A 25,495-nucleotide genomic window follows, 5' to 3' on the forward strand; every position below is an offset into this window, starting at 1 on the left:
TTTGATTGAGATGGAGAGTCTCCATGAATCAATGTAACTATAAGGCGGTTAGGTAGGCGGTCATATATGACCGGCAGAATACAGTGGGCATTACGACATGGACTGAAGTGCCACAGAGAGCTGCTGACCTGACTTGTATCTTTCAACTATCTTCTTTTGCCTTCCCATCCCACTTCTTTCTATCCTCGAGCTTGTCATCTTCATCGGAATGAACCCACACATTCAACTTTAATTTCTGCCTTTGGATACGTCTTAACATCTCCGTCGAGCTGTCGTCATGGCGTCGCGCACGATCATTCTGAGATTCGAGAGCCGGAACGGCCAGTTTCGGTTGAACGTCAGCCCGCCAGATTTGTTCCCCTCTCTTCAAACCAAGGTATGTCCTCTATTTTTGTCTTTATATTTTATTTAGTTTTGCCATTATATATCAGCATGGTGGACGGACAGACACTGATTTGGGCTTTAGATTCTGGAACAACTCCCATCCGATGTCGAACCTTCCTCGATTAAACTCTCAAACAAGCCTATTGGCGCTGCTGGTGATGAGAGACTTTTGGATACATTGGATGGAGTCTCCTTTGAGCAGGTTGGATTAAAGTTAGCAACAGCAATTGACGCTGTGGCGAACAACATCTAACGTTGGAAATCTAGGCATGGTGACAAACTCTACATCGGATACCAATCAAAGCAGGATCTCCAAGATGGCACAAGCAATGGAGTTGCAGCAGGATCATCTGCACGACGTTTGAATGGAGCGCCTGTAGCTCCAGACAGTTCTCGATTACCGTCTAACACCGCCTCTGTTACCGTCAAGAACCCTTGGGAAGCAGTTCGACAGTCAGCTCTTGACGACCGCCTGGAAAAGAAAGATGGGAAAATCCATCGATCCCGTGATAACAAGATGTGCAAACACAGTGCAAAGGGCATGTGCGATTACTGCATGCCACTTGAACCTTACGACCCGAAATATTTAGGAGAGAAGAAGATCAAACACCTGTCATTTCACTCATACCTGCGCAAAATCAATGCTGCAACAAATAAACCCGAACTCGGGAGCTCCTTCATGCCGCCCCTCAATGAGCCATACTACCGGGTAAGACCAGATTGTCCCTCTGGCCATCCGCCCTGGCCAGAAGGCATCTGTACCAAATGTCAGCCGAGTGCAATCAGTCTGCAACCTCAAGAATATCGCATGGTTGACCATGTAGAATTCTCCACACCTGATCTCATCAATTCGTTACTTGACTTCTGGCGTAAGTCAGGCTCCCAACGCCTTGGATACCTTTATGGTACATTTGAAGAATACACAGAGGTGCCCCTTGGAGTTAAGGCTGTCGTCCAAGCAATCTATGAGCCACCCCAAGTGGATGAAGTTGACGGGGTTACACTGCACGAATGGGAGAAAGAAAAGGAAGTGGACGAAGTTGCACGTCTCTGCGGCCTTGAAAAGGTTGGGGTCATTTTTACTGACCTGCTCGATTCTGGGCGAGGCGATGGTTCCGTGATCTGCAAACGACATATTGACTCGTACTATCTTTCTTCTCTGGAAATTGCCTTCGCGTCACGTTTACAAACACAGCATCCCAAGGCAACGAGATGGAGCCGAACCGGCTATTTCGGGTCCAACTTTGTGACTTGTGTTGTAAGTGGAGACGATGAGGGCGCTATCACCATCAGCTCTTACCAGGCCTCGGTTTCAGCAGTGGAGATGATTAGGGCCGATATAATTGAGCCATCCGCCGAGCCGTCAGTGATGCTGGTACAATCGGAGGAAGATGGCGACAGCAGATCGCGGTATATACCCGAGGTCTTCTATCGAAAGATCAATGAATACGGAGTATCCGCGCAGGTAAACGCAAAACCAAGCTTCCCGGTCGAGTATCTTTTGGTTACTCTGACCCACGGTTTCCCCACGGAATCCAAACCACTTTTCATTGACAGCACGTACCCGATTGAGAACCGTGAGGTTATTGGCGAGGGCCAAGAATTACGCAGTCTAGCCCGGAAATTAGTGTCCCATGATCCAGATAGAGCAATCCGTGCAGTGTCCGACTTCCATCTCCTATGCTTCCTTCGTTCCTTGTCTACTTTCAGCAAGGTAAGTTCTATCGTCGGATTGCTCGAGCTCCTCCGAGAAACATCAACTAACTGCACACTCCAAAAAAAATTAGGATGAGGAAGCACTCCTCTGCCGTGTAGCTACGACCCAGAATCCCACAGATGGTTTACAGCTCATCAATACCCCCGGATGGGCAACATTAATGGCAATTCTTCAGGAAAGCGGTGAGCGGCCCCCCAAGCGTCCCTGGCTGGATTCTTCACGCCCTGTGCCCCAGCCCGGAAAACGTTACCTCTCCTCCTCAAGGCCTGAGTCTCCCAAATCTGAAAGTGAACAACTTGCTAAGAGGTTTAAGGGAGCTAGTCTAAGGTGACCGGCGGTCGATGTTCTCCGAGCCGCCGCACCTGCCCATCCATCCATCCTATCCGTGCCGGTATCCGATATTGATCCGATAGGCCACCCTTGACCATGCCCGTTCGAACATGTATCGTTAGTTCACTGGACCGAATGGCTTATGACACCTGTCATTTATACGGGGTCCGTTAGGTATTAGGCTACGGTTTTGGATATTGGTCAAGGCTATCGAGCGACTCTAGGTAGCGTCTTAGGTTAGTATATCTGGCCAAGCGGATGGCTCGATGTATATGAATAGATGGTTCACCTTAATTGCACGAATGAAGTGAGAGTGATAGTAGATTTTGCGTTGATTTCCCTACCATGGGCATCAGGAATGATCTGAAACCGTCATGTGTGGCTGGAGAATGTAAGGTAAGAAGACTTGAATGATCCTGTTATTCTTCTCTATCCCAGCTTAACGACCATAGCCTATGGACTTATGGTGACACTATTCCCAATCTGGAAATTAACTCGATGTTTGATTTGTTTGCACAAAATCATCCTTCAATCCATCATCTCCAACTCCGACATATACTTCCCCTCTCCATCTCTACACTCCACACCTTACATTCACTATACGAACTGACACCATGGACAACCCATCAAAACGAAAGCTTGAGCCCTCTGCGGCGCCGGAAGCCACGACTCAAGACACAGAAAACGCCACCGACAAGCGCCGCAAAGTCATCGGCCCATCACTCCCACCACCAACCTCCAACAACGACAGCGATAACTCAGATTCGGACTCCGACTCAGACGACGATGATTTCGGCCCTAGCCTCCCACCACCAGAAGGCTCAATCCCACAAGCACAACAGCAACCAGGAACCCCCTCCACAACCCCACCTTTAAACACAGAGAAAGAGCATGAAGCGAAACCCGCGCCGAAGCGCGACGCATGGATGCTTGCGCCGCCCACAGGCGACTCGGATCGGTCGCGCGTTGATCCGACGAAACTACGGAACCGGAAGTTCCAGAGCGGGCCGCGAGTTGGGAATGCGCCGGGCGGCGGAGGAGGGGTGGATANTTCGTGGACTGAGACGCCGGAGGAGAAAATGAGGAGGTTGCAGGATCAGGCGATGGGTATATCTGCTCCTGGGGCTGGTGGTGTTTCGTCTGCTGGGGCGGGTGCGGATGATATGGCTGCGCAGGCTATGAGGGAGAAGGTGCAAAGGTATAATGAGCGGGTGAGGAAAAACGAGGCGGGATCGTTGGTTGAGGAGAAGAGGAGGAAGGAGAAGGAGAAGGGCAAGGAGGGGGAGGAAGAGGATGATCCTAGTAAGAGAGCTTTTGATAAGGAGAAGGATATGGCGCTTTCCTCGAAGCTGACGCATGCGCAACGGAGGGAGATGATGAGTAAAGCCGCGGATTTTGGGTCGAGGTTTTCTAAGGGCAAATTTTTATAGATATCCTTGTTTTTTTTTTTTTTGGCGGTGTAATATATTTGTTGTGTGTAATATAGCGTTTCACGAATCTCTACGCAAATGGAGCATATAAACTTGAAAAGTTTGAATTATTTTCTAATTATTTCCTTTATATAAACTTTAAGTTCATCAATCATCAAGTCACCTTGTAGCTCAAGGACAAAGACGGCAACATTAAACGGATAAAACAACCAAGGGTGTATAAGCGAGTCGATCAGAGAATGTTACACTTCTTAGGGAGCCCGCAAGGGCCGCCTTCGCTGTCCCTCTCTGCGTTCGCCGCTTGGGAACCCTGCTGCTGAGTTTGGTTCTGGGGTGTCGTTTTTGTTTCCTTTCGCTGTTGAGCAGGCTGTGGCTCGGACTTGTTCTCGCTACTGCCATGCAGTCACGCGAAGTTAACACGGGAAACGTGTTCCCAGAAGGACTTGCCCTGGGTTTCGGCGATCTGGAGCTCGAGAGAAGTGGGCTGGCGAGAGCCATCGGCACCCTATAAAACAAAAGGTCAGTCAATGATACCCCAGAAGCATCTCTCTGAGCTGGGTGCACATACAGCGAAGGTACCAGCACCCCAGGCGCTACCGCCGTGGACCTCGTCGAGGTTGGCGAGGAGAGGGAAGGCAGTCTTGTAGCCGAGAGGCACGTAGAGGAAACCGTGGTGGGTGAGGGTGCTCATCGAGGCGATAGCGGTGGATTCCTGACCACCTCCAAGGGTGCCAGTAGAGACGAAGAGACCAGCGTAGCGGCCGTAGAAGCCACCAGTGGCCCAGATACCGCCAGTGCGGTCCCAGAAGGCCTTCCACTGAGCAGGGAAGTTACCGTAACGGGTGGGGATGCCGAAGAGGACGGCATCGTACTCAAGGAGCTGCTCGGGCTTCTCCAAGACGGGGACGGAAGACTTCTTGGGAGCGTGCATCTTGTCGAGGACCTCCTGGGGGAGGGTCTCAGGGATCCTAGAGACATATTGTAAGCTTTTGATAGGTCTTGGTAGTGGTGCGGAGCATGAACATACTGGTAGAGATCGGCGGAGCCACCACCAGCCTGGATACCCTTGAGTTCGGCCTGGGCCAGCTTCTCAATGTGGCCGTACATAGAGTACTAGATAAAACATGAGCGTTAGATGGTTTTCCCGGCATTTTTCGCGCAGGACAATCAATGCGGGGTACGTACGAAGACGATAGCAACCTTGGGAGCCATTGCGACGGTTTATGACCTCGAAAGGGAGAAAGGAGCTGTAAGGAAGGATGGTATAGTGATAATTGTCTAAGTTCAGAAACGGTTTGAAGATTTGGACGAACAGACCCCTTTTAAAGAGCTGAGAAGGGGGATTAGTTAATGTCGTCAATGAGAAGCTCTAGATTTTGTCATCGATTACTTATGAGGCCATCCTGTTTCTGATTGGCCTAATCATGCAGCCCGTGGGTCTCCCCCACATGCTTCTTGTTAGTTCAGTCTTACAGATACTTGACAAATGCCCGTCAGCTTCTCGGCACGTTTCGATTTGTTGCAAATCTTGGGATTTGCAGCAAAATCAGCCGGCGTCAAGGAAATGCTGGAACTGTCTTCGGATTTACGGAGTAAAATCTTTGCTTGTAATATCAATTGCATGTTCTGATCTACCCGCCCTTCCCTTTGCCACAATTGCTTGGGTGGGTTGCATGGACCTCCGAGCAGGAACGCGGCGGAAGATGGATACTCGGAGAGGGGTCTCTTCTAGACTTCCAGGTACTCAACGTAGTGGCCCTTGAGCCTGGGCATCTGCACACCGCTACTACTTACTGTGTTATACTAGGCCCCTACGTACGACTTCAAAAATGACTACGAGTGGTTACATTATTTAGAGAATAGTTCAAATGAATTGTTATAATTGTACTCATGGTAGCCATTGGCTCTTATGCATTCGCAACAGCTATCCAAGGTAAACAACTCCAACAATATGTACATGTGGAATAAGTTATCATCATATCGAGCCTTAAGGTTTGTTAAGAGCGAATGAATGGGATCAGAAGCCGTGAAGATCCGTTCCTCTGACAGAGTCTGCTTCTGTGTATTTCAAGCCCGCTTACGTGGTTGGCATTTGTCGTTATCCAGACTCTAGGGTTTGAATAGGCTGTTTGGATTTGGCGCACATGGCGCGGTTTTTCGGGGGCTCGTATCGATGCAATATCCCTGGATAAGTCGACCAACCGAATGCGATAATCGGCCAATTTCGACTAAATATTCCCCAGTCCTCGTGGACCTCAAGGTGTATGTAGATGTAAAGTTGTAAGCTTCCGCCGTCATCTCAGTTGATTTACCCTCGCCCTCTGCCACGATACCGGCCGCGCATTCCAAATCCTCCACGACCACGTTCGCTCCTCCATTCTCGCTCTCTTTCTCGTTCCCGCTCCTGTTCTTCGCGAATTAGGTTCCTCTCATTCTCTAGCTCCTCTTCTGTCTTCTCCACCCGTATCGACGGCTTGGGCAAGTTCTCAGACCACCGCGGATGGGCATCCGCGCAAGAGGGGCCTTCGGGGCAGAACCCAGCAAGGTAGTATTGACACAGACGCCGACGGACATGTCGCTTCGCACATATAGGACCGAGTGGACAGAATCCCTGGTCGTAGTGTTCGCATGGAGGGAGGCGGGCCTGTTCGCGTACGTGCTGGTACAAGCAGTCATCCCCGTTAGGACAGTAACCAGACCGGGAGAAAGACTGACATTCCGGCATGCGCCGAAGGTTGTATTCATGAAGATATTCGCACTTGATACCCTTTTTGCAGAGGCCCTTGAGGAAGTGCTTGCAGACAAGGGATCCGTGAGTGGTCGATGGCGCTAACCCGGAGGCCGTGGTCGTCGACGTGGTTACTCGTGAAGGGGTCGGGTGCCGATCGGGGCAAGCAGGGCCCAATGGGCAATGCCCTTCGCTGTAAGCCTTGCAGACAGGGACATCGCTGACGAGACCAAAGCCGTAGTTCTTGCGTAGGAAGGGAACGAAGGAGAACTGATCGGAGTCCGGATCACGGGTGCGGTCTGTGGACACGATTTGGGATGCAGCATAACTAACGTCTGCAGCCATGATGCTCTGGAGACGAGGGTATTAAGTGACTGCGTCACAAGGAAATCACAAGCGTAACGAAAGGCACTGAGCTGTTAGAAGGTCATGAACAAGAGAAATTCGCGATGACCTAAGGAGCTTCCAGGCAGAATGAGAAAGGCTTACAAATATAGAAAGCGGTGGCGCAAATCATTTGCTTTGTCATCCATTCACATTTGAATCACGTGTGTTTATGTATCTTCAATCTTTACCAGAAGTTATGGCATGACAGACTTGGAAAAGTAAGGAGATTATAGTTCTGCTGCAAATAATGATAGCCCATCCGTGTCTATTGTTTCATCACGTAAGTGCATGCATGCACTCTCAAATCTATAGCTCATTGCCTTTTTGGCAAGTTTACCGAGTGCAACATCTTCAGCAGCCAGCAAGGATTCATCCATCTTACGACACCTCTCTCAGGAGGCCACTGTCACTTCCCTTCCCCCCTGCATTCCAGTGATTTTTTAGTCTGGACTCTGGGGTAATTTTGGTATTGGCATGGTCACGTTGGCCGTTGCTTCAATGCCAGAGGCGCCTAATTCTGCAGCTACATCGAACCTGTGTTTTCGAGGCGCGACTGGAGTTAGTAGGAGTATTATAGGGCAACGGTTTCGTTTGTAACATGATTTGAATTTCGTCGACGGATAGGGTCGTGACTAGAAAGTATTTCCTGTCAGGAGCACATTGGATGCATTGCTTGTTCTTTTGCTCCACAAACATCCAGTGTCAGCTTTCGCAGAGGACGCGCATATGTTTCAGCGTCATGGATGCCTTGAGTCCAAGAATATGCCATGCGGGGATGAGAATGTTCTCCGCAAAGCACGAGACAGGTCACACAAAGAGTCAGCAAATGCATGCCCAAAGCCTCGATGAGTCGAGCTGAAGTTTCAGGCCCTGAGGCGCAAGAGGAAAAAGCAAATTGCAGAGGCAAATGGATCGGGTTGACAGGGGGAAAGGCGATCCCCCAGTTTCTTCGAAAGACGGTGTTCTTGTCCAATCCAATTGACTCGGGCGAGCATCAAGAATTCATGGGCTTTCCTGTTTTAACGCTCTGTTCCTGGCAATGTCAATTTGTTGTTATTTTCCCTCTTTTGCTGCTCCTTCCAGACCAAGCTTCGCCGCCTGAGGATAAGTCAGAAAAGACGAGAGTCTCGATCGTGATCCACCTAGCGGCGCCTGGGTCTTGGAGTGAGGCTAAGTCGAAGCTATACTCCGTAGTGTTCTCGCCACAAAATAATGTTCATGTCTCACTGGTGGCCCTTGGTGAAGGGTTCTTACAGCCAGCCAGACATTGTGCCAATTCACACCAGTTTGCATTCTCGACGGCCAGACGAGGTAAATAACGCTTTCAGTGCATGCAATAGCGAGCATCGCGGTCAATATCCTGGATATCAAATTTGCTGTAAATTAAAAAGGAAACATGGCCGCGAAATTTACGACAAAAATAGCGCGGGCGAACCGAAGGCGGGGTGGGCAATCCACTGTAGTGCAGTGTTTGGGCCTTGCGCTTTCTGGCATTAATAACGCTCGTGTTCTGACTCGGCAGACTGGCAGTCTGATGACCCTCTCTCACACATCTGCCTCCCATCATGGTCGCATTAAGAAATGCGGAGTCTTCGGTCTGCGATCTGCATATCGACTGGACTGGAACCTCGCAATGGGCGCAAGGTAGTTCCGGAGAGAGCTGGCGTCACCCCCCAACCTGAGGCGGTCTTTAGAGGCGGGGGAAGACATGTTACTGGCCTGCTGGGCCGCAAATGGCAGAGAAGAAAACCTGCAGGTGCAGCGCCTCGATCTCAGTCTCGTAGTTAGTGGGCGATGAAAGCCATGGCCGTTGTAGAGGGCCCCAGTTGCCCTCTCTCAAAGTCCAATCGAGGGCCGCGCTTTCTAATGTAGTCTCCTACTCGCGGTTGCCAGAACAAAAGCAAAAATAGCCTTAGAATCAGGCCTGCTCCAATTCGCAGGTTTAACCTGTACGAACAACTGAAGCTCCAGCTTGGAACTGTCGAAAGTCACCAAAAATCCCACACGTGACGCAGTTCTTAATCGAGCAACTGCTCTTTTGCTCTTCATTATCGTCGCTTTTCTTTCTAACCCTCGCTTTTCTGGATCTGAACTTATATATAAAGTCTTTTGTTTATACCGCTCCGTTAGCAACATCGACTGCGGGCGCTTCTGGCCGCTATAGCCATGTTTTCCTCCGGCTCCATCTTCCCCCACTGGCGCCGCAAAGCCGCAGAACGCTCCAGTGGCAGCTCCTCGGAGATTCCATTCTTTCTGAACGCGGCCTACTATCCGAATTGGCGCATATATCGCAGGCAGCCCCCGTCGTCGCTCAGATTGGGATTCGTCTCTCATATATTCTACGCGTTTGCCTGGTACATACTAGTCATGCACCTCCTGAGGATGCCGAACCCACAGTTGTAGAACCGGATTGTTAACCAAACTTTGCTTGCTTCATTTAGGGTCAAAGAAGATGGAACAGTTTATGTAAATTCCCGTTACTCAAGCTCGCAGTTTAGGGTTGCCACTGTATCATGATGAACTCTTGCTGACTAGGGGTTTGTTGTAATAGTTGAGCGATGAGTGGGCTGATACACAAATGCCCGTTGACGGCACAAACGGATGTCTCCGGGCATTCGCACAGCTCAAACAACAATATTCCAAAATGAAACTTGTACTCTCGATCGGCGGGGGTGGAAAGGGCAGCGAAAACTTCGCCGCGGTGGCTCACAGCAAGTCTCGCACAGAAACATTCGCTCAGTCTGCCCGGCAACTAGTGGACCAATTCGGTCTTGATGGCATCGATGGTGCGTTCTTCTTTGTCAGCCGTGTACTGTACTGACGTTCGTGATAAAAGTGGACTGGGAACATCCGGCAGACTCACAGCAAGGACATGACTACATTCGGTTCCTTTCTAGACTGCGAGACTATTTCCCAGCGGCGCAATACGTATTAGCAACCTGCCTCCCAGCAGGACAGTGGGCACTCCAGCACATTGACCTCAAGAAAGCGCAAAAATATGTCGACATGATCAATGTCATGGGTTATGATTTCGCTGGCCCATGGGGGGCTGAAACCGGACACCACGCCCAGCTATATAGTCCCTCATATGGGTCGGGAATATCATGTCAATCTGCTGTGGATTATTTCCTAGGAAAAGGCGTCCATCCTAAGAAACTACTCCTCGGTATTCCCGCCTATGGACGGTCTTTCCTCGGCAGCAACAACATCGGACAACGGTATGTAGGTTGCGGCGGCGAAGATGGGGTATTCGATTACAGTGAACTCCCACGTCCTGGAGCGATAGAATACCATGACAATCAGGTCGCAGCAGCGTTCTGCGTCGGAGGAGACGGCGGGTTCGTATCGTACGACACACCACAGACGGTAGAGCAAAAGGCGAAATTCGTAACGCGGGAACGTCTAGGAGGGCTCTTTTATTGGCATATCGGCGGGGACGCTCGAGGCCCACGGAGCCTAATCGAGACCGGGTACAACACGCTTCACGATATGTAAATCAGTCAAACGAACCTTTTTGCGGGGCAACGGCGAAATGGTACGAGGTTAGGGAGCGAAAAAAGGGTGGCTTCTATTGATTTTTACTCTTTGTTAGCTTCGTTCTCAGCGATTGCGAGCGTCAAATGTAACATCGAAGGGAGATCCTATTATTCATATTCGACGCGTCCAAGCGAATGATGAATTAATGGAATGATAAGCTTGCAGGATCCCGTAGCACACGATAAGAGGCATGCTGCTTTCTTATAGGCATTCTGCAGAGGACCGGCCGGGGACTGGGAATCCCCCAGGACCGCAAGGTACTTATCTCGCCCAATAACAAGCGGGGAGAAACCAAAATGGCGCAAAAACAAGAAATTGCCGTCGCTTGAGCAATCATCGAATGATTTCCTTTATTTTCCTGGCCCAAATCCCCAGTGCCCATGTATATGTCGCAATCGTCGAACTCAGAAATCACCTCATTCCTGCAATATTGTCGTTATCGGTGGTTGGGCAGCTCCTCACTCGCTCAGGAATAGCGGCGCAATATCGTTCGATGTTGGTGTCATATTACATTACCATTAACAGCAATTATCTTTACGATATCGGCAATTGCTCTGGAATCGCGGTTTAACGCAAACCTCAAGCATTCGTATCAAATGCGAGTGTCGAGCCCTCATCAAAGCCATAACTGTCATACCAAAACGGCATACATAGATTTCCTTCGTTCTAAAGGTTATATACAAAAAAAGACACGACGATTAAAATCAAACACCAGCCTTTCCGAAGGCCGCCCTTATTTCCTCAACCTTTTGTCCCTTCGCGAGTAGCAGTCCGAGCAGGATACGCGCCTTCGGTGGGCTTAAGAACCCGCTCGAGATACCGCCAGCCTCGGAATATGGAACCTCGCCGTTGCCAGTGCGAGTGCTCTGAACAATGGGGAAGTGGTCCTTTATGACGAGAGACGAAATGGCAGTCGAGAAGACGGTGTTGACGGCGCCAGCCCCTGAACCTGCGATCTGTGAAAGACAAATTTGGTTAGTATAGATAGGGCTAATAATTGAGGAAAGATATAGGAGGGTGGGCCGAAGGATAGCGGTACGTACAACAACACCCTTTGCACCATTCTCGACAGCAGAGAAGAGTGTATCATTGCTCATATCCTGGTACGAGTACAGAATATCCACGCGCGGAATAGAGATGACATCCGATACATCGAGCACCGTCTTCCCCGTCGGCAAAACAGGTGGGTAGAAGAAATAAGGTGTATTCGAGACGATAGCACCGAGATACCCCATCTCAACAGCCTTGAACGTATCCATGGTGTTGGCGTTCGTCTTGGAGACATAATAAGCCGACGCAATACGGTCGTTCATAACAACCAAAGCCCCCCGATTCCTTGCCTCAGAACTCGCAGCCACCGTCACAGATTGGAGGAGGTTGAAGGGCCCGTCGGCGGAGATGGCCGTTGCAGGGCGCATTGCACCGACGATCACAATGGGCTTGCCGCAGGTGACTGTTGCGTCGAGAAAGAAGGCAGTTTCCTCAAGAGTATCGGTGCCGTGGGTGACGACTGCACCGGCCATGGTTGGGTCGTTGCAAACGACTTTGTTGAGGCGGTGCGCCATGCTTAGCAGGATAGAGGAAGAGATGTCGCCGCTGGCGACGTTGGCGATTTGGACACCGGCCACATTGGCGACATCGAGCATTTCGGGGACGGCGTCGATGAGGGACTGGATTCCTAGGGCGCCGGCTTGGTAGCCTGTTGTTGCGGTGTTGTCCGCTGCGGATCCCGCGATTGTACCTCCTATGTTGGTGTTAGTTTGCGAAGGGCGAGAGATTCCAATGGGAGAAGCCGTATACCGGTTGCAAATATGGTCACATTGGGTAGGCTGGTGTTCATCTGAGTGAAGTTCAGGCCATTGGAGTTGGTGAAAGCGTAGCTGATGTTTGAGCTCGAACCATCTCGGGGATATACAAGGGGAGATGCGTTGCTGATAGTGGCCAGAGCAGCCACCGTGATGGATCTAAGCCGGAGAACCATAACGTATAATAATAGTAACGAAAACTATCAAGGAGAGAAAAATGAAGGCATAAAATTGATTCGGTATAAGCAGCAGCACCATATTTACGGGCTCCCAAAAGGCGTCAATAGTTACGGCTTAAAGTACTCGGAGCTCGAACCGATGGAGAACGAATCCAGAGTCCACCGGCCGTTATCATCCCCCATGACGATAGAGTAAGCTGAGAGGAGCGAGAGGAGCGATAGACCAAGTTGCTGGATGATAGGCAAGAACCAAGTGGGCCGCCAAGGAGAAGTAGAAGAGCTTCTTGGAGTCATCGCGAAGTGCTTATCAGGCGCTGAAGATAACGACCCATCCCGATGTATCGGAGATAGACAGCTCTTGTATCAATTCATAGTAGTCACGACTACACGGGGAGGAAGATATAGTAATAGAATTGAATAAATCCCTCGGGATCGCAACTTCATAATGGTATCTGATCCATCCGGTCATATCGAAGCATTATTATAACAAACAAACGAAGATGTAGAGAATAAAAAGCGGATATCGATAGATGAAAAGCCACCCTTCCGTAAAACTATCCATACACGACGAACCAACCCGCCCTCGCCTGGCCTGGCTCTCAGTCGCCGAGAACTGCGGCAAGGTTTACGTCGGTGTTAAGCGTGTTTGCTTGCAGCGCCTTCGTGAAATATGAGATCGTTTCTCCGTTGTATACACTAGATTTGCCAACAATCGTCAAGGGCATAATCCCGTCGCGCGGAAGAAGGCCAGCCAGAGTGGAAATGTTTAAAAAGGAAGTCATGGGAACATGGTTGTCACCGGGATGGAGCACCAGGTCGTCCAAGAACGACTGGCCAAGTTCGGTGCCGTTAGATGAGATGTCCAGAGTGAGGTTGCCCTAACGCCATAAGTCAGCAAGTAAACGCCAGAGCAGCAGAAATTCGACTCGTACCATGGACAATTTTAGAACGGATGGGTTAGGAATAAACACAGTGCCTTCAGCATTCCTTCCCTGGCCGAGCTTGTTGTTCAATCCCAATTTCTCGATCTTGAAGCCCTTAAGCTTGTTGAGTCCTAGTCGTGGTTAGTTGGTGTCCAAATAGCGACAACTCTAGGCTTTTCGTGACTTACCCTTCATGGTGATCGTCTTGTTGTAATCAATATCGATGGTCGGCAGCGCACCGAGCTTCAGGCGCGGCTCGCCATAGATATTCAACGTGAATTCCTCGTTCATCATCACCGCAGTTGAGAATGCCTCGAAATTCTCAACACTGCTCAAGTCAACCCACTGGTCGATGTTCACCACATAACCGTCTCTGCCCTGGACATCCGGAACGGTAACAGTCGCAAACTTGGGCGAGCCCAGGAGGCTGACGTCGGCGTCAAAGCTGAAGAGCTTGGGCTTAAATGCACTGCCGCTTCCGATGACCTGTTCCTGGTTGAGGTGGAATCCATCGGGACTGGGCTCGCTGATCTCCATAGATGTCACATCAAGTGTCGAGTCATTGATATCGCCCTGGGCGATTCTCGGGTAGCCGACATAGACACTATCCGACACATTGTTAACTGAGCCGTTGCTTGTTTCTTCTTCTTGGCCAAGGTGCCTTCTTTTGCAAACTTACAGTGGAAGGGCAATAACTAAAACAATAACGGCCAGGGCAATGAAGTGAGCCCACCACCATTTCTTAAAATGAGCCTTCACGCGAGTCAAAAAGCTGGGCTTCGCGGTAGTCCCCAAGGGGACTTCTTCGACAGCGGCTTTGTCGGACATATTATACTGCGGGGATGCGTCCAACCAAGGCAGCCTGAGGCTCAATGGCGTGGAAGGTGCTTTGTGAGACGGTACAAGAGCTGAAATGTTTCACTAGGCACTTGTAAGGGTTGTTGATTCTCAAGCGCATGAAGAGAAAAGAGAACATACGGTAAGCAACTCAGATACCTGTCTCAACACTGAACTGGAACTTCCCCGAAAAATCCACGCAAAGTAAACGAGAGAAAAGGAAACGAAGGAAATAAGAAGCGGGAACGACTGGCAGGAAGTGAAGTGAAATGAAGACCTCGGTGCTGTTGCAATCACGAGGACTGCAATAGAGGATTATTTTGGGAGGGAAAAAGAAGGTCGACCACCACGCTTGGAAGATACGAAAAATTGGCTAGCAGCGCCGGATGGATCCCTAAGCATTATATCTATCCCTGCAGACGGGCTTGAGGCGATCACATGTGGCCACTGGCATGAGAGAATCATCAACCACCGCGGGTCTTTGCTTGTGGAGCTGGGCAAGGGTTCGATGATGCCCGAGAATCAAGCTGGGCATTCTGAAAAGTAGTGACATGATCCTATTCTCGACTACGGGAAAGGGGGGGGAGGGGCCAGTACCACGGCAATGCCGGCGAATTTTCCTGTTTTATCTTCGAGTCCCGGGAGCAGAGTCGACAATATAAAGCCGCTGTGAGCGTCGCGCATTCCGTCGAAACAGAGTCTGTATGCTGCCGGAGATCTACTTGACATGCATCCATTAAACCCCCCCTGCGACGGGCATCATGAAACAGCGGCCTCCAGAAGCACAGATGAGCCGAGGCATGTCAAAGAATTGAGATATATCCAAACCAAAAAACTAACCATCCCCTGCAAGGAAGAATCCATTGGCGGCGCAGGAGCACTAAGACAAAGTAACAAAGGAAGGGACGACAGCTGCTGCACGTCTAGAAGGATGGAACACAACATTGAATAACCCAATGTTAATCCCCAAATTACCCCATGGTGATCCGTGCTTGGCCCCATGCCTGGCCGGTCATTGGACAAGGGCGCGGAGCGAATTGTTGCGGGAGTGAAACTGGCGTCCACAAACTCCAGGCAATTCGACGGAGCGAGCCAGGAGCCCTGTAGCCGATACGGGCCCTGCGACTGGAAGCGAATTGGATGCGCTCGCGAACACCGCGCGACTGAAGTTGGAGTGGCGACTGGCGACTCGGCGACGCCCTGGACCAGGGTTGACTTCCTCAGCTGTCCAGTCGCAGAGAGCGCTAGCTCACTGGTCGAAGTCGCCAGCCGTACAACGAGCGCCAGTGTGAGTGTGACCCTGTCAATGTCAGACCTCTTTGACTGTTTCTGGCCAATCCTCCGTGCTGACCAGTGGCGGACTGCTGCTAGCACTGAAGGAGGGAACCACTGCGACCACAGGCCTGCGGAGGCTGCGGTTGACTAATATGGTGGTGCATGCTAGCTCGATGGCGTTTCTCGCTAAGACGGTCTCAGAAACTCTCGATCGAGGGGGGCGAATCACACCAGGCCAGGAACGCTCGAGAGGTTATCTCGTTTAGAGAAGTCTGAGACCTGGAATCGAATTATTGTGGAGTCGGCGGGAAGAAGAATTCGAGTGTTCCACCCTCTTTGCACGAGTGAACGACCCCGTGACCCTGACTCGGCCAGACTCGAACTGTGCGGGAAGATCCGATTGACCGTCGCCAACCCCGGATTGTCACTGCAAGAAACGGCGGAATCGCCGTGGAATACGAATGGAATGAACACCAGCGCATTTCTTAGTTGGTGTATGTCTTCACATTTGGAACCAGCGCCACTTGTGCTACACAGGTGCCATGCCACCCCACTCTCAATAGGGACGATATGCACCTCCCCGTGTCAGTCCAAAGCCACAACCACTAGGAATATTCACTATGAGCCAGTGTTACGGGATACGGTTCGAGTAATGTAGGATTTCGTCAGGATCATTTAGGTAGCTAAGGAAGCCAACGAATCATTTGATTCAGCCACATGGAAGTTGAGTAGGTAGGGAAAAGAACAGAAGAAAAGAAAGAAGGGACAGCGTCGTCCAGCTGAGGAACGGATATTAGAATAGAAGCATGACATCACACAGTGATTAGGTGAATGAAGGGTATCCAAGAAGCGAAAATTGATGCCCGCAATGAAAAGCGAAAGAAGAAAAAGGCAAACCTTGTGATCAGGAAAAGGAAATGTAAAAAAAAAAAAAAAAAAAAAAGAATAAAAGATAAAAGATAAAGACGATCATCAAGGTGAAATGGAGGAAACTCGCTCAAGTCTGCTCATAGAACGTCCAAGAGAAGAGATGAAGAAAGTAGTGGAAAATATTTGGAGGTAAAACGGGGAGAAATCATAAGAAAATGAAGATGCAAGAACAAATGAACCGACGACAGCCCCAAGCGTTTCTGCTTGACGTTGTCTATGATATCGCCTTTTCCCAATGCAATCATGCAACCAAGAAACACGAAAACAACCCATTTATGCTTCGGCGGCGTGGGCCTTTTTGCGCTGGAACAAGCTGCGAGTTCGCGATTTGCTGCGCCCCTTCTTTTCCGGGGTATTCGTCTGTCGGCCACGAGGCCGGGTCTCGGGGCCATCATCTGACATGTACTTGTCCTTATAAATCCTGCGATTATTAAATTAGTACCAGATTTGACGTCAAAAAAAGATTACCGGGGAGCTCACCAGCTATTTCCAACCATGCTCATTCCCTTGACCTCGGCCTCGCGATAGAACTTTGCCGCCTTCTTCAGGTCTTTCTTACAGCCAACCCCTTCGGCGTAACAGTAACCCGCTTCAGCAAGGGCGTCGGCGTCTCCCCAGCGACCTGCAGTTTCAAAACATCGCAGCGCAAGGGGTTTGTCCTGCTCGATACCCCAGCCATTCAGATGGCTGACGCCGAGCTCATAAACGCTGAGAGCAAATTGGGCCCGGTACGCCTTTTGTAGCTCTTTGGCTTTCGCCGACACAGATGAGTCTGAGTCGCTGCCAGATAGTTCCAGTCCAACTGAATCCATAGCCTTGCGCAACCACCGCACGCCTTCCCGTTGGTTAGGTCGCATACCCCAACCATGTCGACAGGCCAGAGCATACAGTAACATTGCAACGGGGTGGTCCTGTTTGGCGGCAATTCGTAAATGATATGTAGACTCATTCAAGGACCCCTTCTCGTGAAGTTCAATGCCCTTTGCGACATGCTCCTCAGCGGATATCACCGCAGAAGTTGCAGCTGGCTTCGCCGTCTGCGGGCGTAATGTCGACGCAGAGTCTGCAGAGGACGTTGTTTCCGATATATCCTCAGTTCTAGCCGTCTCCGAGCTCCGGCCCCGAGTTGAGGCACTCTCGGGTTCAGACCTCTCAGGCAACGGTGTGGTGTGGGATGATGACGCGGAGATCACGGGCGTTAGGAGTCTGTCGTCAGGAACCGTAGGTTCACGAGCCGATAGCCTTTTCTGGGAGTTCGGCGCTTCTGAGCGAGACGGTGATATCGAAGGCGTCCTCACAGACCCGTGAGGTTCAGCAGTCCTTGGTCGTTGCTCTGGGCTCTCAAATAGAGGCTCCTGCCATTCAAAGTGGGGTGTCTGCAGACCGGAGAAAACAACCGAATCTCTAGGCACCCCACGTCCGCGAGGAAGTGAGTACTTGGCGTATATATAGGACGATACGGAAGAGGAAGGCTCATCCGTTGGCGTAGAAAGCATATCTGAAGAACCCCCCGGCACAACAATCGGGCTGGGCTTGTTGCTACGGTTCATCGCGCCCTGCATATTGCCAGGCGGCTGTTCCGATACCCCTAGGCCAATGGGCGCAGAAAGGCTAGTGCTAGACCTACTCAAAGGACGGGAAAAATTGAACGACGGGCGCGGAAGATGGCTGGAGTTTGAGGCCTCAGAGCTTATAGACGGTGATCGAGGGTGTGAGCGGGCCATTGAAGCCATGGGGGAATATGGTGTTGACATCGCGCTACTAGAAGATAGCTTGCGCTGATTTGAGAAGGTTGACCCAGCGTTGGAGCTGCTGTAGTCATCGTCTGAACTCTCCGTTTGGGGTCCACGAGAACTGCTTGACGGGCGAGATAGCGGGGAGCCAGGCGGGGCAAGACTGCGAGGAATGTTCAAGCGGGACGAAGCCGAATCGGTCGAGGAAGCCTTTTGCGGTCCAGGGATCGCATGTCCAACAGGAGGTGCAGCATAAAACCGACGCGGACCATCTGATGAAGCACGTAGTGTATTGTCCACCTCCGGCGATTCGGCGCGCACCGCATCAAACCGGAAGCCTTCGTTGTCAGCAGTAGGAGACTCGTTCTTCGGCGTCCCATCTTCCCCGCTTGAGTAGTTGTTTTCACTGCTAAGATGGGAAATACTGCTTAAACGAGGGTGTTCGGACTGGGGCCGAAACCGAGGCTCTTCTGGTTCCGGATAATTCTTTTGGGTTGGCTTCCTGGTAAGCTCCGTCCCTGGACCGCTGCGTGAAGCATCGTTAGACGACTGAGATCGGAAATAGCCCGGTCGACCCTGGGACAAAGATCGTGCAACACTGGAAGGGGGCAGGCGGCTCAATCGTCGGTCTCGTCGTGCGGAGTCCTCCAACTGGCGCGCCAGCAGCCTTCCTTGAAACGCGAACGCATCGAGCGGGGAGAGGGCCGGCGGGACTTCACCGTCGAAATGCTCGATGCGCGGCGAAACGGCGCCGCCTCGAATGGCATCGTTGGAAGGCGAGCGGTTATTGTACTGCGGCCGGTGGGCCATCGTGATACCGAAACACCTTCGATTCGCACAGGAAACGGACGGTTCTTGCAGGCTTTCAGTGCGGGAAGTTTATTCGGAAGTAGTAGCGACAAATGAGTTGTTCATCTANCCAGGGGTCGTATCCTGTAGGCGAGTCAACTGGTGCACATTGAGAGCGAGGGTCAACAGTCGCAGAGGCTTCAAGGTGTCTGAAGATGGTGGGTTGCAGCGACGGTGATTTCGAAATTGGAAAGGGGTGTGGATTAGAAGAGAGCAAAAGAGCAACAAAATTACCACAAAGAGAGGGCGGAATTACTGAAAGGAGTGACAGCCCCGAATGAGAAGGGGAGGAAAAAAAGAAGGGTTGGTCAACGACGTTGGACAACAAGCCAGGCTTGGGTAGTCAAGTTGAAGGCGGTTGTAGTAAGGAGTGACAAGGCTGCAGTTGTTATGTACAGAAGGGCCGTAGCTGGGGAGATGGACGACGGGCGATTAGATAGGAGACGGAGTCTGGGCCAGCATCGCGAAATGCCGGTGGAGAGAATAGATGAGAGGAGCGGTAGAGGAAAGAAACCCTCAGCACGCGGCGCACACGAGAATAATGGCAGACGACAGCAGAAAACGGCGATGGAACCAGGATAGAATTTTGAGACGTCGGTGATGATGTGACGATCGCCAACTGACGGACCGACGAGGGGCGGACGGGAAAGCATTGGGATGGAAGTGTGGAGGAGCGTATCGGCGATGTATGCATTGCCAAGCATACAGATATTACGCAACAGATACGAATTTTACCCCAGTGGATCTACTGGCAATGCGGGTAATGTTGATGCAGTAAAACATGTACGACACACGTCAGCTTACCGAGGATACGTTGCAGAACAGTTGTTGACACAGTCAGGGGCTGCTTTAATATAAAAGCAAATAAATCAAGTAATAGTTGTGAAGATTCATGACGTACTATTGAGAGTCTGAGGCCCAAGTTCTTCAGTTATGGCCCATAGACCTTGGTTACGATGGTTCGAGTGCGCCCCTTTCGTCGGTTACCATCCTGTCGGGCAAGATAGAGCTTCATCTCATGTCCCAAATGATCGAAAATCTAGACTGAGTGATGGGCATGAACCGCCGCGCTGTTCCTGACGAGCCACCACTCAGATCGCCAGGAGTCGCAAACCTCCTGGGCATGAAACTGTCAACCCACGGGCGACTCAAGTTTAGTTCGGTCCTTACCTCCTGGATAGTGGGGAAGAGCTAGGCGCTATTTTTATTTCCTTCTATTGCTTCCGGCGCAATTCAAAGCTGACGCATGAGGCAGCCTGGTCGACGAGACACGCAGGTCAACATCGTGCAACCCTCTTCGGGTATGGGCCATGTCGAAGAACGGCTTGGACCGCCTTTCCTCCGATATTAATTCTTATCCATGACGTGGAGGAGACCCTTCGTTATTGCGATAATCTCCTGCTTACCCAAAGGGTTTTAGGAGTCGGACGCCAAACAGGACTGCTCCACCAATGCCTGTGGAACATTGTTTCAGTCATCGGCTATAAGTATGATCATTATTAGGGCAGACTTCACGGTGTCACTCTGCAGAACTACGGCAGTCGAAACTCGAAACTCGAAAGCCTTGTACGCATGAAGATTGGGTCCGACACTGAGTTACTGACATGCTCCCCGGAGGCACTACTACGGAGTACGGTGTGCATGACGGACATAGATACTAGCGTATGCAGTAAATCAAAATACAAGGCATTGGTCAATGCATTATTATTGCCCACTCCCGAGGCCCGGTCACACCTGGTGACTTGAGCCCAATGTCTTGGGCCCTTGCGTTATGCTCCGTTAGGGCTAGCAGATCATTCTTGAATCTCGATGGAAGCGGCGTAGAATCTCATTTCGAGGATCACCAAAAGCTAGCCATTCCTTTTCCAGAGAGCAGAGATGCTTAGATTAACACATTACTATATATCCTAATCGATAATAATAATCATCGTCTTGGTTCCTTCACCGGTCAACTTTTTCCCATCCGGTCTCGCTACTACTACCACTGGCGCTCTCGACAAGGGACGAATATCCTGTTCGCAGGCCTAACATCCAACCAACCAGGCCAGGGGGTGCCCATTGGCCAATCAAATAGTAAGACCGTGCGCCTCTTCCTGCGTACCTAACAGGCGTCTTTGCGGCTCGCCGTCCGAATATATTCCTCGGCGTCAGTTCCAAGGCATCCATCAATGCGTTATGAAGGGCTCTAGCAGGTGATCCTCGTACCATCCCGGGCCCAGCGGATGCCACAGGTCGTTGCTCGATGCTATTGAGATATTGGGCTCCATACAAAGACCGCTGTTGGACACTCCAGGTGAGAACTTCGGTTCCCGCAATATGGCTATTCGGTGCCCGATATTGTGGTCCGAGGTCAATGTTTCCAAGTTTCAATTCCACCAAGTCAACATTGTTGTGGTGCAGGAGGCCCAGTTCTCTGCGAAGGGATGTTGCGAAACCTGACAAAGCGCGTGCTGTTGCGACTTCGGGGCCGGCGAAAGGCGCTGATAGAGACGAAGATATCGACGGATAGACAATTACAACAGTGCTGTTTGTGTTGCGAAGTGTAAGAAGAGGTAAAAAGAGCTGCGTGGTTAAGATGGGTGAAAGAAGGCGTGTGTTAATGGTATCGACCCATGATGAGGGTGGAATCGTAGCAACGGGGCCTGCTACAAAGTTTGGCGAGGGTACTAATACAAGCCCGCTCAGCTGACAGATATGTGGTGGCACTCCAGGCATTGGTGCGCGCAGCTTCGTGATCATAGTATGGATCTCGTTTAGGGATGAGTGCACCTCCGACGGCGATGAAGGCAGCTAGAAACGTAAGCAATGAACCCCATACCACTGTTCGCCATACGACTTACCATCGTTAAGTCGATCCATAGAGGTCTTATATCTGGTCGATTTTCCCCACGGACAAGGTGCTCTTCTTCTGTTGATGACACAGTGATATAAACGATGTAACCACGACGGTCTAAATCCGCCGCTATCGACCTAGTCATCGGTTCATGTGGTGACCCAGCAACAACTAATAAAAGTGAGCTTCGAGGCCAATACAAGCAGGAGTCTGCATGGCGAGAGTCCCCGCCTTACCTATTATTTCCTTCCGGCCACCATTTGCAGCTCTTTTGGCCTTCCGTCTCTTAGCCCTCAGCTTATTACTTCCAAAATACAGGATGCTAGTCGTCCCCACGAAAGCCAAGATAGCAGCACTCCATGCTCGGTTGCGCATGGCCCAATTCTGCATACGATCATACAGCGAGTGCGACTCCGGCGTGAAAGGTCGGGTTTTCGGCAACGGTCTCACACTCGACGGAAGCCATGACTGATGCGAAAGCGTATCTCGGACGGCATCCGCAGCATGGTCAACGTGCCGGTCAATCGCATCAGCGACTTGCATCGAGTATCTCCTTACGTCATGAGGAATAGAAGCAAGCTGGAAAAGAATACGGCAAGTTGTCAGATCTCGGTCGCAGGGGCGTGATATAGACGATGAAGAGACTTACATAGTCGAAGAAGAACTGGTCGTCACTAGTCATTTCGATGAAATCCTTGGTTTGAATTTTTCTTGTTGAAAACTGTCAAAACTCAGCTGATAAGACTGATGAAGCCATCGATAAGGTAACACATCACATGACCGTTAAATCGGTCGGGGTTTACATTCACCCCACGATTGGTTGCTGTTTGAACCGTCAGGGCTTCTCTTTCATGTTTATATCTGGGAGATTGTGTTCCTTGTAGCTTAGGAATTGGTTGGCCTAGTTTAATTGAAATATTAACAGTCCGGAGTGTCATGCTGAAACAATGAACCGAACTATATATTTAGAAGGTTCATCGCGATTGCCCCCCACATACGTATACATATTTTTTTTTTATCGAAGGACACACACATGAACAAAACAATCAGCACCAATCTCCTTAATCGAAGTCCACTGGATGAGAGCGCTTTAGTAGGTTCCATTATACCTATGAGAGAGAAGCAGCTCTGCCTCAGGCTAGACAATCACGTGGACAGCGGCAGTCGTACGCTGATTGATGCCTGGATTCATTAATAATGACCACTATTTCGAGAGAAAAGCATCCGCGTTAATCCACGGACATAGAGCATTCTGGGTGCTTCTGTCGAGGGGCGTTCAGAGGCTGCTTACTCTTTGCGCACCCTGGGCGGCAGTCCTTAACGATTTTACGGCCACTGTCAGTACCTTTATGACCGATGATGAATACTATGGACAGCTCTCACAAGTGAGGCGCAAAATTCATCTCCAAACACCACATACATTTACCCTCAGCGCTAAACTCAACGTCTGTTTTGATAAGCTGAGCTGGGCCATCCAAATTTCGTTATGCGGGAGCTAGACCCGCTGGTCAATGAGTACCAGCATGACAGACATCGGCCGAGAGAGTCAGAGGCCCTTCTGATTCTCCGAAAGATCGCTTCTTTGGTGAAACCGATCATGCGCCGACGATCATGGCGGGTTGGTGCTCTGTGCGAGTTCTATCCCCATCAGCAGAATCTCCTGGGCCTTAATATCAACGGCGGTCAAAAGATCTGTCTTCGCCTTCGATATTCGGGGGACCAAAATCAGTTCCTACCGCTCGATCAGGTAGTAGACACCATGTTACATGAGTAAGTGAATTAAATATACATAATCTCCGTGCTTTTTTGACTCGTGCAGACTATGTCACATTGTACACGGACCACATAATCAACAGTTTCATGCCCTCTGGAACCAATTACGTGACGAGCATACAGAGCTTGCCATTAAAGGCTACACCGGCGAGGGATTTATGTCACACGGAAGACGGTTGGGTGGACAAAAAGTACCCATTGATGAAGCCCGTAGACAAGCCCGAGCTGCTGCAGAACGGAGACGGACCCTCTATTCTGGATCGGGACAAAGAGTTGGAGGCACAGGTCCTGCGCGTGGCGCTGACATGCGAAGGGTCATAGCTGATGCTGCGCAACGACGCATAGATGTGACCCAGGGCTGCGCCTCCGGAGCAGATAACTCTACTGAACTTGCGGAGGAAGCCTCTAGGAATGGCTTCCGAACCAAGGCCGAGGAAGATGACGCAAACGAGCAAGCGATAATGCAAGTATATATTGACCTGATTGAGGAGGAGGAAAGAGAGAAGTACGGGCCCTCGTACATTCCTCCTAGCCAGGACAACCCAGCCGGGCCTCGAACGACCCTTTCCCCTCCGCCGGTACCTGACCGTACTAAGCCGATCGTGCCGGTTCAGCATCAGGACGCAATCGATATTACAATCGATGATAGTGCATTTGCCGATTCATGGACATGTCCAACATGCACGCTTGTCAACCCGTCTAATTTTCTATGTTGTGATGCATGCGCGTCGGAACGTCCTCGTCCTGTCAGTTCTCGAACCGTTTCTGGTCCGCCTACCGCGGCAAGGTCAAGGTCTAGCACCCCAGGTACGCAGAATAAGAAAAAAGGACCAATAAACCGTACAATTGGACACAGATCTTTCAAGAACCGAAAGAACGCTGTTGAATCGCTGTCCAGCATTGAGAAAAACGCCCAGGAACGGCCACTGGGCTGGCTATGTAATTCCTGTGGTGCCTTCATGGAGACGGAGTGGTGGACTTGCTCGAGCTGTGGGAAGATGAAACAAGCATCATGAGCTACAATAGAGGCGTGACTGTTACGAGAGCGTTGCTATCTTCCGTCATCCTTGTTTAATTGTGGGACTCCGTCCACAATTCACGACTTACGAGATGTACTTACATTTATTATACTGGATTTATCATACCACAAGAATCTGCGATTTAGTTATTAAGCTCATAGATACCTTTAAAACTCAAATACTCTGTAAGTAGGGCTTAAATTAGCCGAAGCGAATGCAGAAGGACCTGTGAGGAGCGAAGTATACTTTCGCTTACTAATCAGATTAAGCGACTTCAAGCTATCATCCAAAATTTCTTCCACCTCTCTCTCCTCGACTTCGCAACACCCTCAACAACACAGATTGACAACAAAAAGGATCCTCAAGAGACAGTTGTCAGAGAACTCGATTTATTACCCAACTAATAACACATCAGGTATGCAAACCCTTACGTAAACCCGAAAGGAGCTCTATCAGACCCGATCCAACAAACTCCCCCGGACGCAATTCAAAACAAAACGAACACCCAAATGATGAGAACTTTATTTCAAGAACCGGTATTTTTAGGAAGAGCCGGAATAGGTATGGCAGGAGACTTCATTAAGCTCCTTGCCGTCGGTGCTTATAATGGTTCTACTGAATGGTGCTTCTGAATTGCGCCGTGGGAATTTCACAGCTTGTTGGGTTGGAGGATTGATACCTCTATGAAGATTCGAGAATGTTTACTGTTTTAGTGGAGAGTGCTAATTGCCGTTCTATAGGTCGTCCATTATTTTACTACCGTCTTTGGGGCGCTTGCTGAGAAGCTGGTTGAATGTTACATAGAAACGACAGAAACGTCAGTTAT

General features: G+C 50.4%; 11 protein-coding genes across 11 annotated transcripts; 4 read left to right on the forward strand and 7 right to left on the reverse strand.

Moving 5' to 3' along the window:
• The first annotated feature begins 139 nt into the window (after nucleotides 1–139).
• On the forward strand, nucleotides 140–2,513 carry npl4 (nuclear protein localization protein 4). The gene is made up of 4 exons (XM_040846160.1): nucleotides 140–376; nucleotides 467–597; nucleotides 652–2,098; nucleotides 2,172–2,513. The coding sequence occupies exons 1-4, from the start codon at nucleotides 278–280 to the stop codon at nucleotides 2,430–2,432; spliced, it is 1,938 nt and encodes a 645-aa protein (XP_040706011.1). The 5' UTR covers nucleotides 140–277; the 3' UTR covers nucleotides 2,433–2,513.
• Nucleotides 2,514–3,045: 532 nt separating this feature from the next.
• On the forward strand, nucleotides 3,046–3,861 carry ASPSYDRAFT_55123 (GPALPP motifs-containing protein 1; the record flags this gene model as incomplete). Its single annotated transcript, XM_040848983.1, has 1 exon — nucleotides 3,046–3,861. One exon carries the CDS (start codon nucleotides 3,046–3,048, stop codon nucleotides 3,859–3,861), a length of 816 nt encoding a protein of 271 aa, XP_040706012.1.
• Nucleotides 3,862–4,264: 403 nt separating this feature from the next.
• pst2 (putative NADH-quinone oxidoreductase Pst2) lies at nucleotides 4,265–5,073 on the reverse strand (the record flags this gene model as incomplete). Its single annotated transcript, XM_040844446.1, has 4 exons — nucleotides 4,265–4,366; nucleotides 4,430–4,829; nucleotides 4,889–4,974; nucleotides 5,047–5,073. The coding sequence occupies 4 exons, from the start codon at nucleotides 5,071–5,073 to the stop codon at nucleotides 4,265–4,267; spliced, it is 615 nt and encodes a 204-aa protein (XP_040706013.1).
• A 650-nt stretch (nucleotides 5,074–5,723) lies between these two features.
• yth1 (cleavage polyadenylation factor RNA-binding subunit YTH1) lies at nucleotides 5,724–7,075 on the reverse strand. Its single transcript, XM_040846161.1, has one exon. The coding sequence runs from the start codon at nucleotides 6,932–6,934 to the stop codon at nucleotides 6,170–6,172; it is 765 nt and encodes a 254-aa protein (XP_040706014.1). The 5' UTR covers nucleotides 6,935–7,075; the 3' UTR covers nucleotides 5,724–6,169.
• Nucleotides 7,076–9,142: 2,067 nt separating this feature from the next.
• ASPSYDRAFT_144288 (glycoside hydrolase family 18 protein) lies at nucleotides 9,143–10,471 on the forward strand (the record flags this gene model as incomplete). The annotated part of the gene is made up of 4 exons (XM_040841416.1): nucleotides 9,143–9,330; nucleotides 9,418–9,442; nucleotides 9,528–9,762; nucleotides 9,813–10,471. 4 exons carry the CDS (start codon nucleotides 9,143–9,145, stop codon nucleotides 10,469–10,471), a joined length of 1,107 nt encoding a protein of 368 aa, XP_040706015.1.
• Nucleotides 10,472–10,529: 58 nt separating this feature from the next.
• On the reverse strand, nucleotides 10,530–10,909 carry ASPSYDRAFT_40832 (uncharacterized protein). The gene has a single exon (XM_040846162.1). The coding sequence runs from the start codon at nucleotides 10,893–10,895 to the stop codon at nucleotides 10,656–10,658; it is 240 nt and encodes a 79-aa protein (XP_040706016.1). The 5' UTR covers nucleotides 10,896–10,909; the 3' UTR covers nucleotides 10,530–10,655.
• Nucleotides 10,910–10,934: 25 nt separating this feature from the next.
• ASPSYDRAFT_629621 (asparaginase ahrA) lies at nucleotides 10,935–12,987 on the reverse strand. Its single transcript, XM_040850199.1, has 3 exons — nucleotides 12,314–12,987; nucleotides 11,557–12,257; nucleotides 10,935–11,469 (listed from the first exon to the last, which is right to left on the reverse strand). The coding sequence occupies exons 1-3, from the start codon at nucleotides 12,492–12,494 to the stop codon at nucleotides 11,218–11,220; spliced, it is 1,134 nt and encodes a 377-aa protein (XP_040706017.1). The 5' UTR covers nucleotides 12,495–12,987; the 3' UTR covers nucleotides 10,935–11,217.
• A 109-nt stretch (nucleotides 12,988–13,096) lies between these two features.
• On the reverse strand, nucleotides 13,097–14,248 carry ASPSYDRAFT_144698 (DUF3712 domain-containing protein; the record flags this gene model as incomplete). Its single annotated transcript, XM_040841458.1, has 4 exons — nucleotides 13,097–13,375; nucleotides 13,430–13,551; nucleotides 13,609–14,024; nucleotides 14,100–14,248. 4 exons carry the CDS (start codon nucleotides 14,246–14,248, stop codon nucleotides 13,097–13,099), a joined length of 966 nt encoding a protein of 321 aa, XP_040706018.1.
• A 2,487-nt stretch (nucleotides 14,249–16,735) lies between these two features.
• ASPSYDRAFT_146024 (uncharacterized protein) lies at nucleotides 16,736–19,005 on the reverse strand (the record flags this gene model as incomplete). The annotated part of the gene is made up of 2 exons (XM_040841581.1): nucleotides 16,736–16,883; nucleotides 16,943–19,005. 2 exons carry the CDS (start codon nucleotides 19,003–19,005, stop codon nucleotides 16,736–16,738), a joined length of 2,211 nt encoding a protein of 736 aa, XP_040706019.1.
• A 1,648-nt stretch (nucleotides 19,006–20,653) lies between these two features.
• Nucleotides 20,654–22,608, reverse strand: ASPSYDRAFT_40840 (DUF1776 domain-containing protein). The gene is made up of 4 exons (XM_040846163.1): nucleotides 22,527–22,608; nucleotides 22,114–22,456; nucleotides 21,885–22,048; nucleotides 20,654–21,834 (listed from the first exon to the last, which is right to left on the reverse strand). The coding sequence occupies exons 1-4, from the start codon at nucleotides 22,557–22,559 to the stop codon at nucleotides 20,986–20,988; spliced, it is 1,389 nt and encodes a 462-aa protein (XP_040706020.1). The 5' UTR covers nucleotides 22,560–22,608; the 3' UTR covers nucleotides 20,654–20,985.
• Nucleotides 22,609–23,090: 482 nt separating this feature from the next.
• On the forward strand, nucleotides 23,091–24,903 carry ASPSYDRAFT_40843 (metalloendopeptidase WSS1). Its single transcript, XM_040846164.1, has 2 exons — nucleotides 23,091–23,647; nucleotides 23,697–24,903. Exons 1-2 carry the CDS (start codon nucleotides 23,364–23,366, stop codon nucleotides 24,664–24,666), a joined length of 1,254 nt encoding a protein of 417 aa, XP_040706021.1. The 5' UTR covers nucleotides 23,091–23,363; the 3' UTR covers nucleotides 24,667–24,903.
• Nucleotides 24,904–25,495: the final 592 nt, after the last annotated feature.

The sequence above is a fragment of the Aspergillus sydowii genome (genome assembly GCF_001890705.1).
Source record: "Aspergillus sydowii CBS 593.65 unplaced genomic scaffold ASPSYscaffold_2, whole genome shotgun sequence".
NCBI lineage: Eukaryota > Fungi > Ascomycota > Eurotiomycetes > Eurotiales > Aspergillaceae > Aspergillus > Aspergillus sydowii.

Coding starts and splice junctions, on each gene's coding strand:
- npl4 (XM_040846160.1), top strand. CDS start 278: ATGGCGTCGCGCACGATCATTCTGAGATTCGAGAGCCGGAACGGCCAG. Junction 377..466: donor TCCCCTCTCTTCAAACCAAG/GTATGTCCTCTA, acceptor TTTGGGCTTTAG/ATTCTGGAACAACTCCCATC. Junction 2,099..2,171: donor CCTTGTCTACTTTCAGCAAG/GTAAGTTCTATC, acceptor AAAAAAAATTAG/GATGAGGAAGCACTCCTCTG.
- yth1 (XM_040846161.1), bottom strand. CDS start 6,934: ATGGCTGCAGACGTTAGTTATGCTGCATCCCAAATCGTGTCCACAGAC.
- ASPSYDRAFT_40832 (XM_040846162.1), bottom strand. CDS start 10,895: ATGGGCACTGGGGATTTGGGCCAGGAAAATAAAGGAAATCATTCGATG.
- ASPSYDRAFT_629621 (XM_040850199.1), bottom strand. CDS start 12,494: ATGGTTCTCCGGCTTAGATCCATCACGGTGGCTGCTCTGGCCACTATC. Junction 12,258..12,313: donor TGTGACCATATTTGCAACCG/GTATACGGCTTC, acceptor ACACCAACATAG/GAGGTACAATCGCGGGATCC. Junction 11,470..11,556: donor ATGGTGCAAAGGGTGTTGTT/GTACGTACCGCT, acceptor TGTCTTTCACAG/ATCGCAGGTTCAGGGGCTGG.
- ASPSYDRAFT_40840 (XM_040846163.1), bottom strand. CDS start 22,559: ATGACTAGTGACGACCAGTTCTTCTTCGACTAT. Junction 22,049..22,113: donor TGGCCGGAAGGAAATAATAG/GTAAGGCGGGGA, acceptor CACTTTTATTAG/TTGTTGCTGGGTCACCACAT. Junction 21,835..21,884: donor TATGGATCGACTTAACGATG/GTAAGTCGTATG, acceptor TTACGTTTCTAG/CTGCCTTCATCGCCGTCGGA.
- ASPSYDRAFT_40843 (XM_040846164.1), top strand. CDS start 23,364: ATGCGGGAGCTAGACCCGCTGGTCAATGAGTACCAGCATGACAGACAT. Junction 23,648..23,696: donor GTAGACACCATGTTACATGA/GTAAGTGAATTA, acceptor TGACTCGTGCAG/ACTATGTCACATTGTACACG.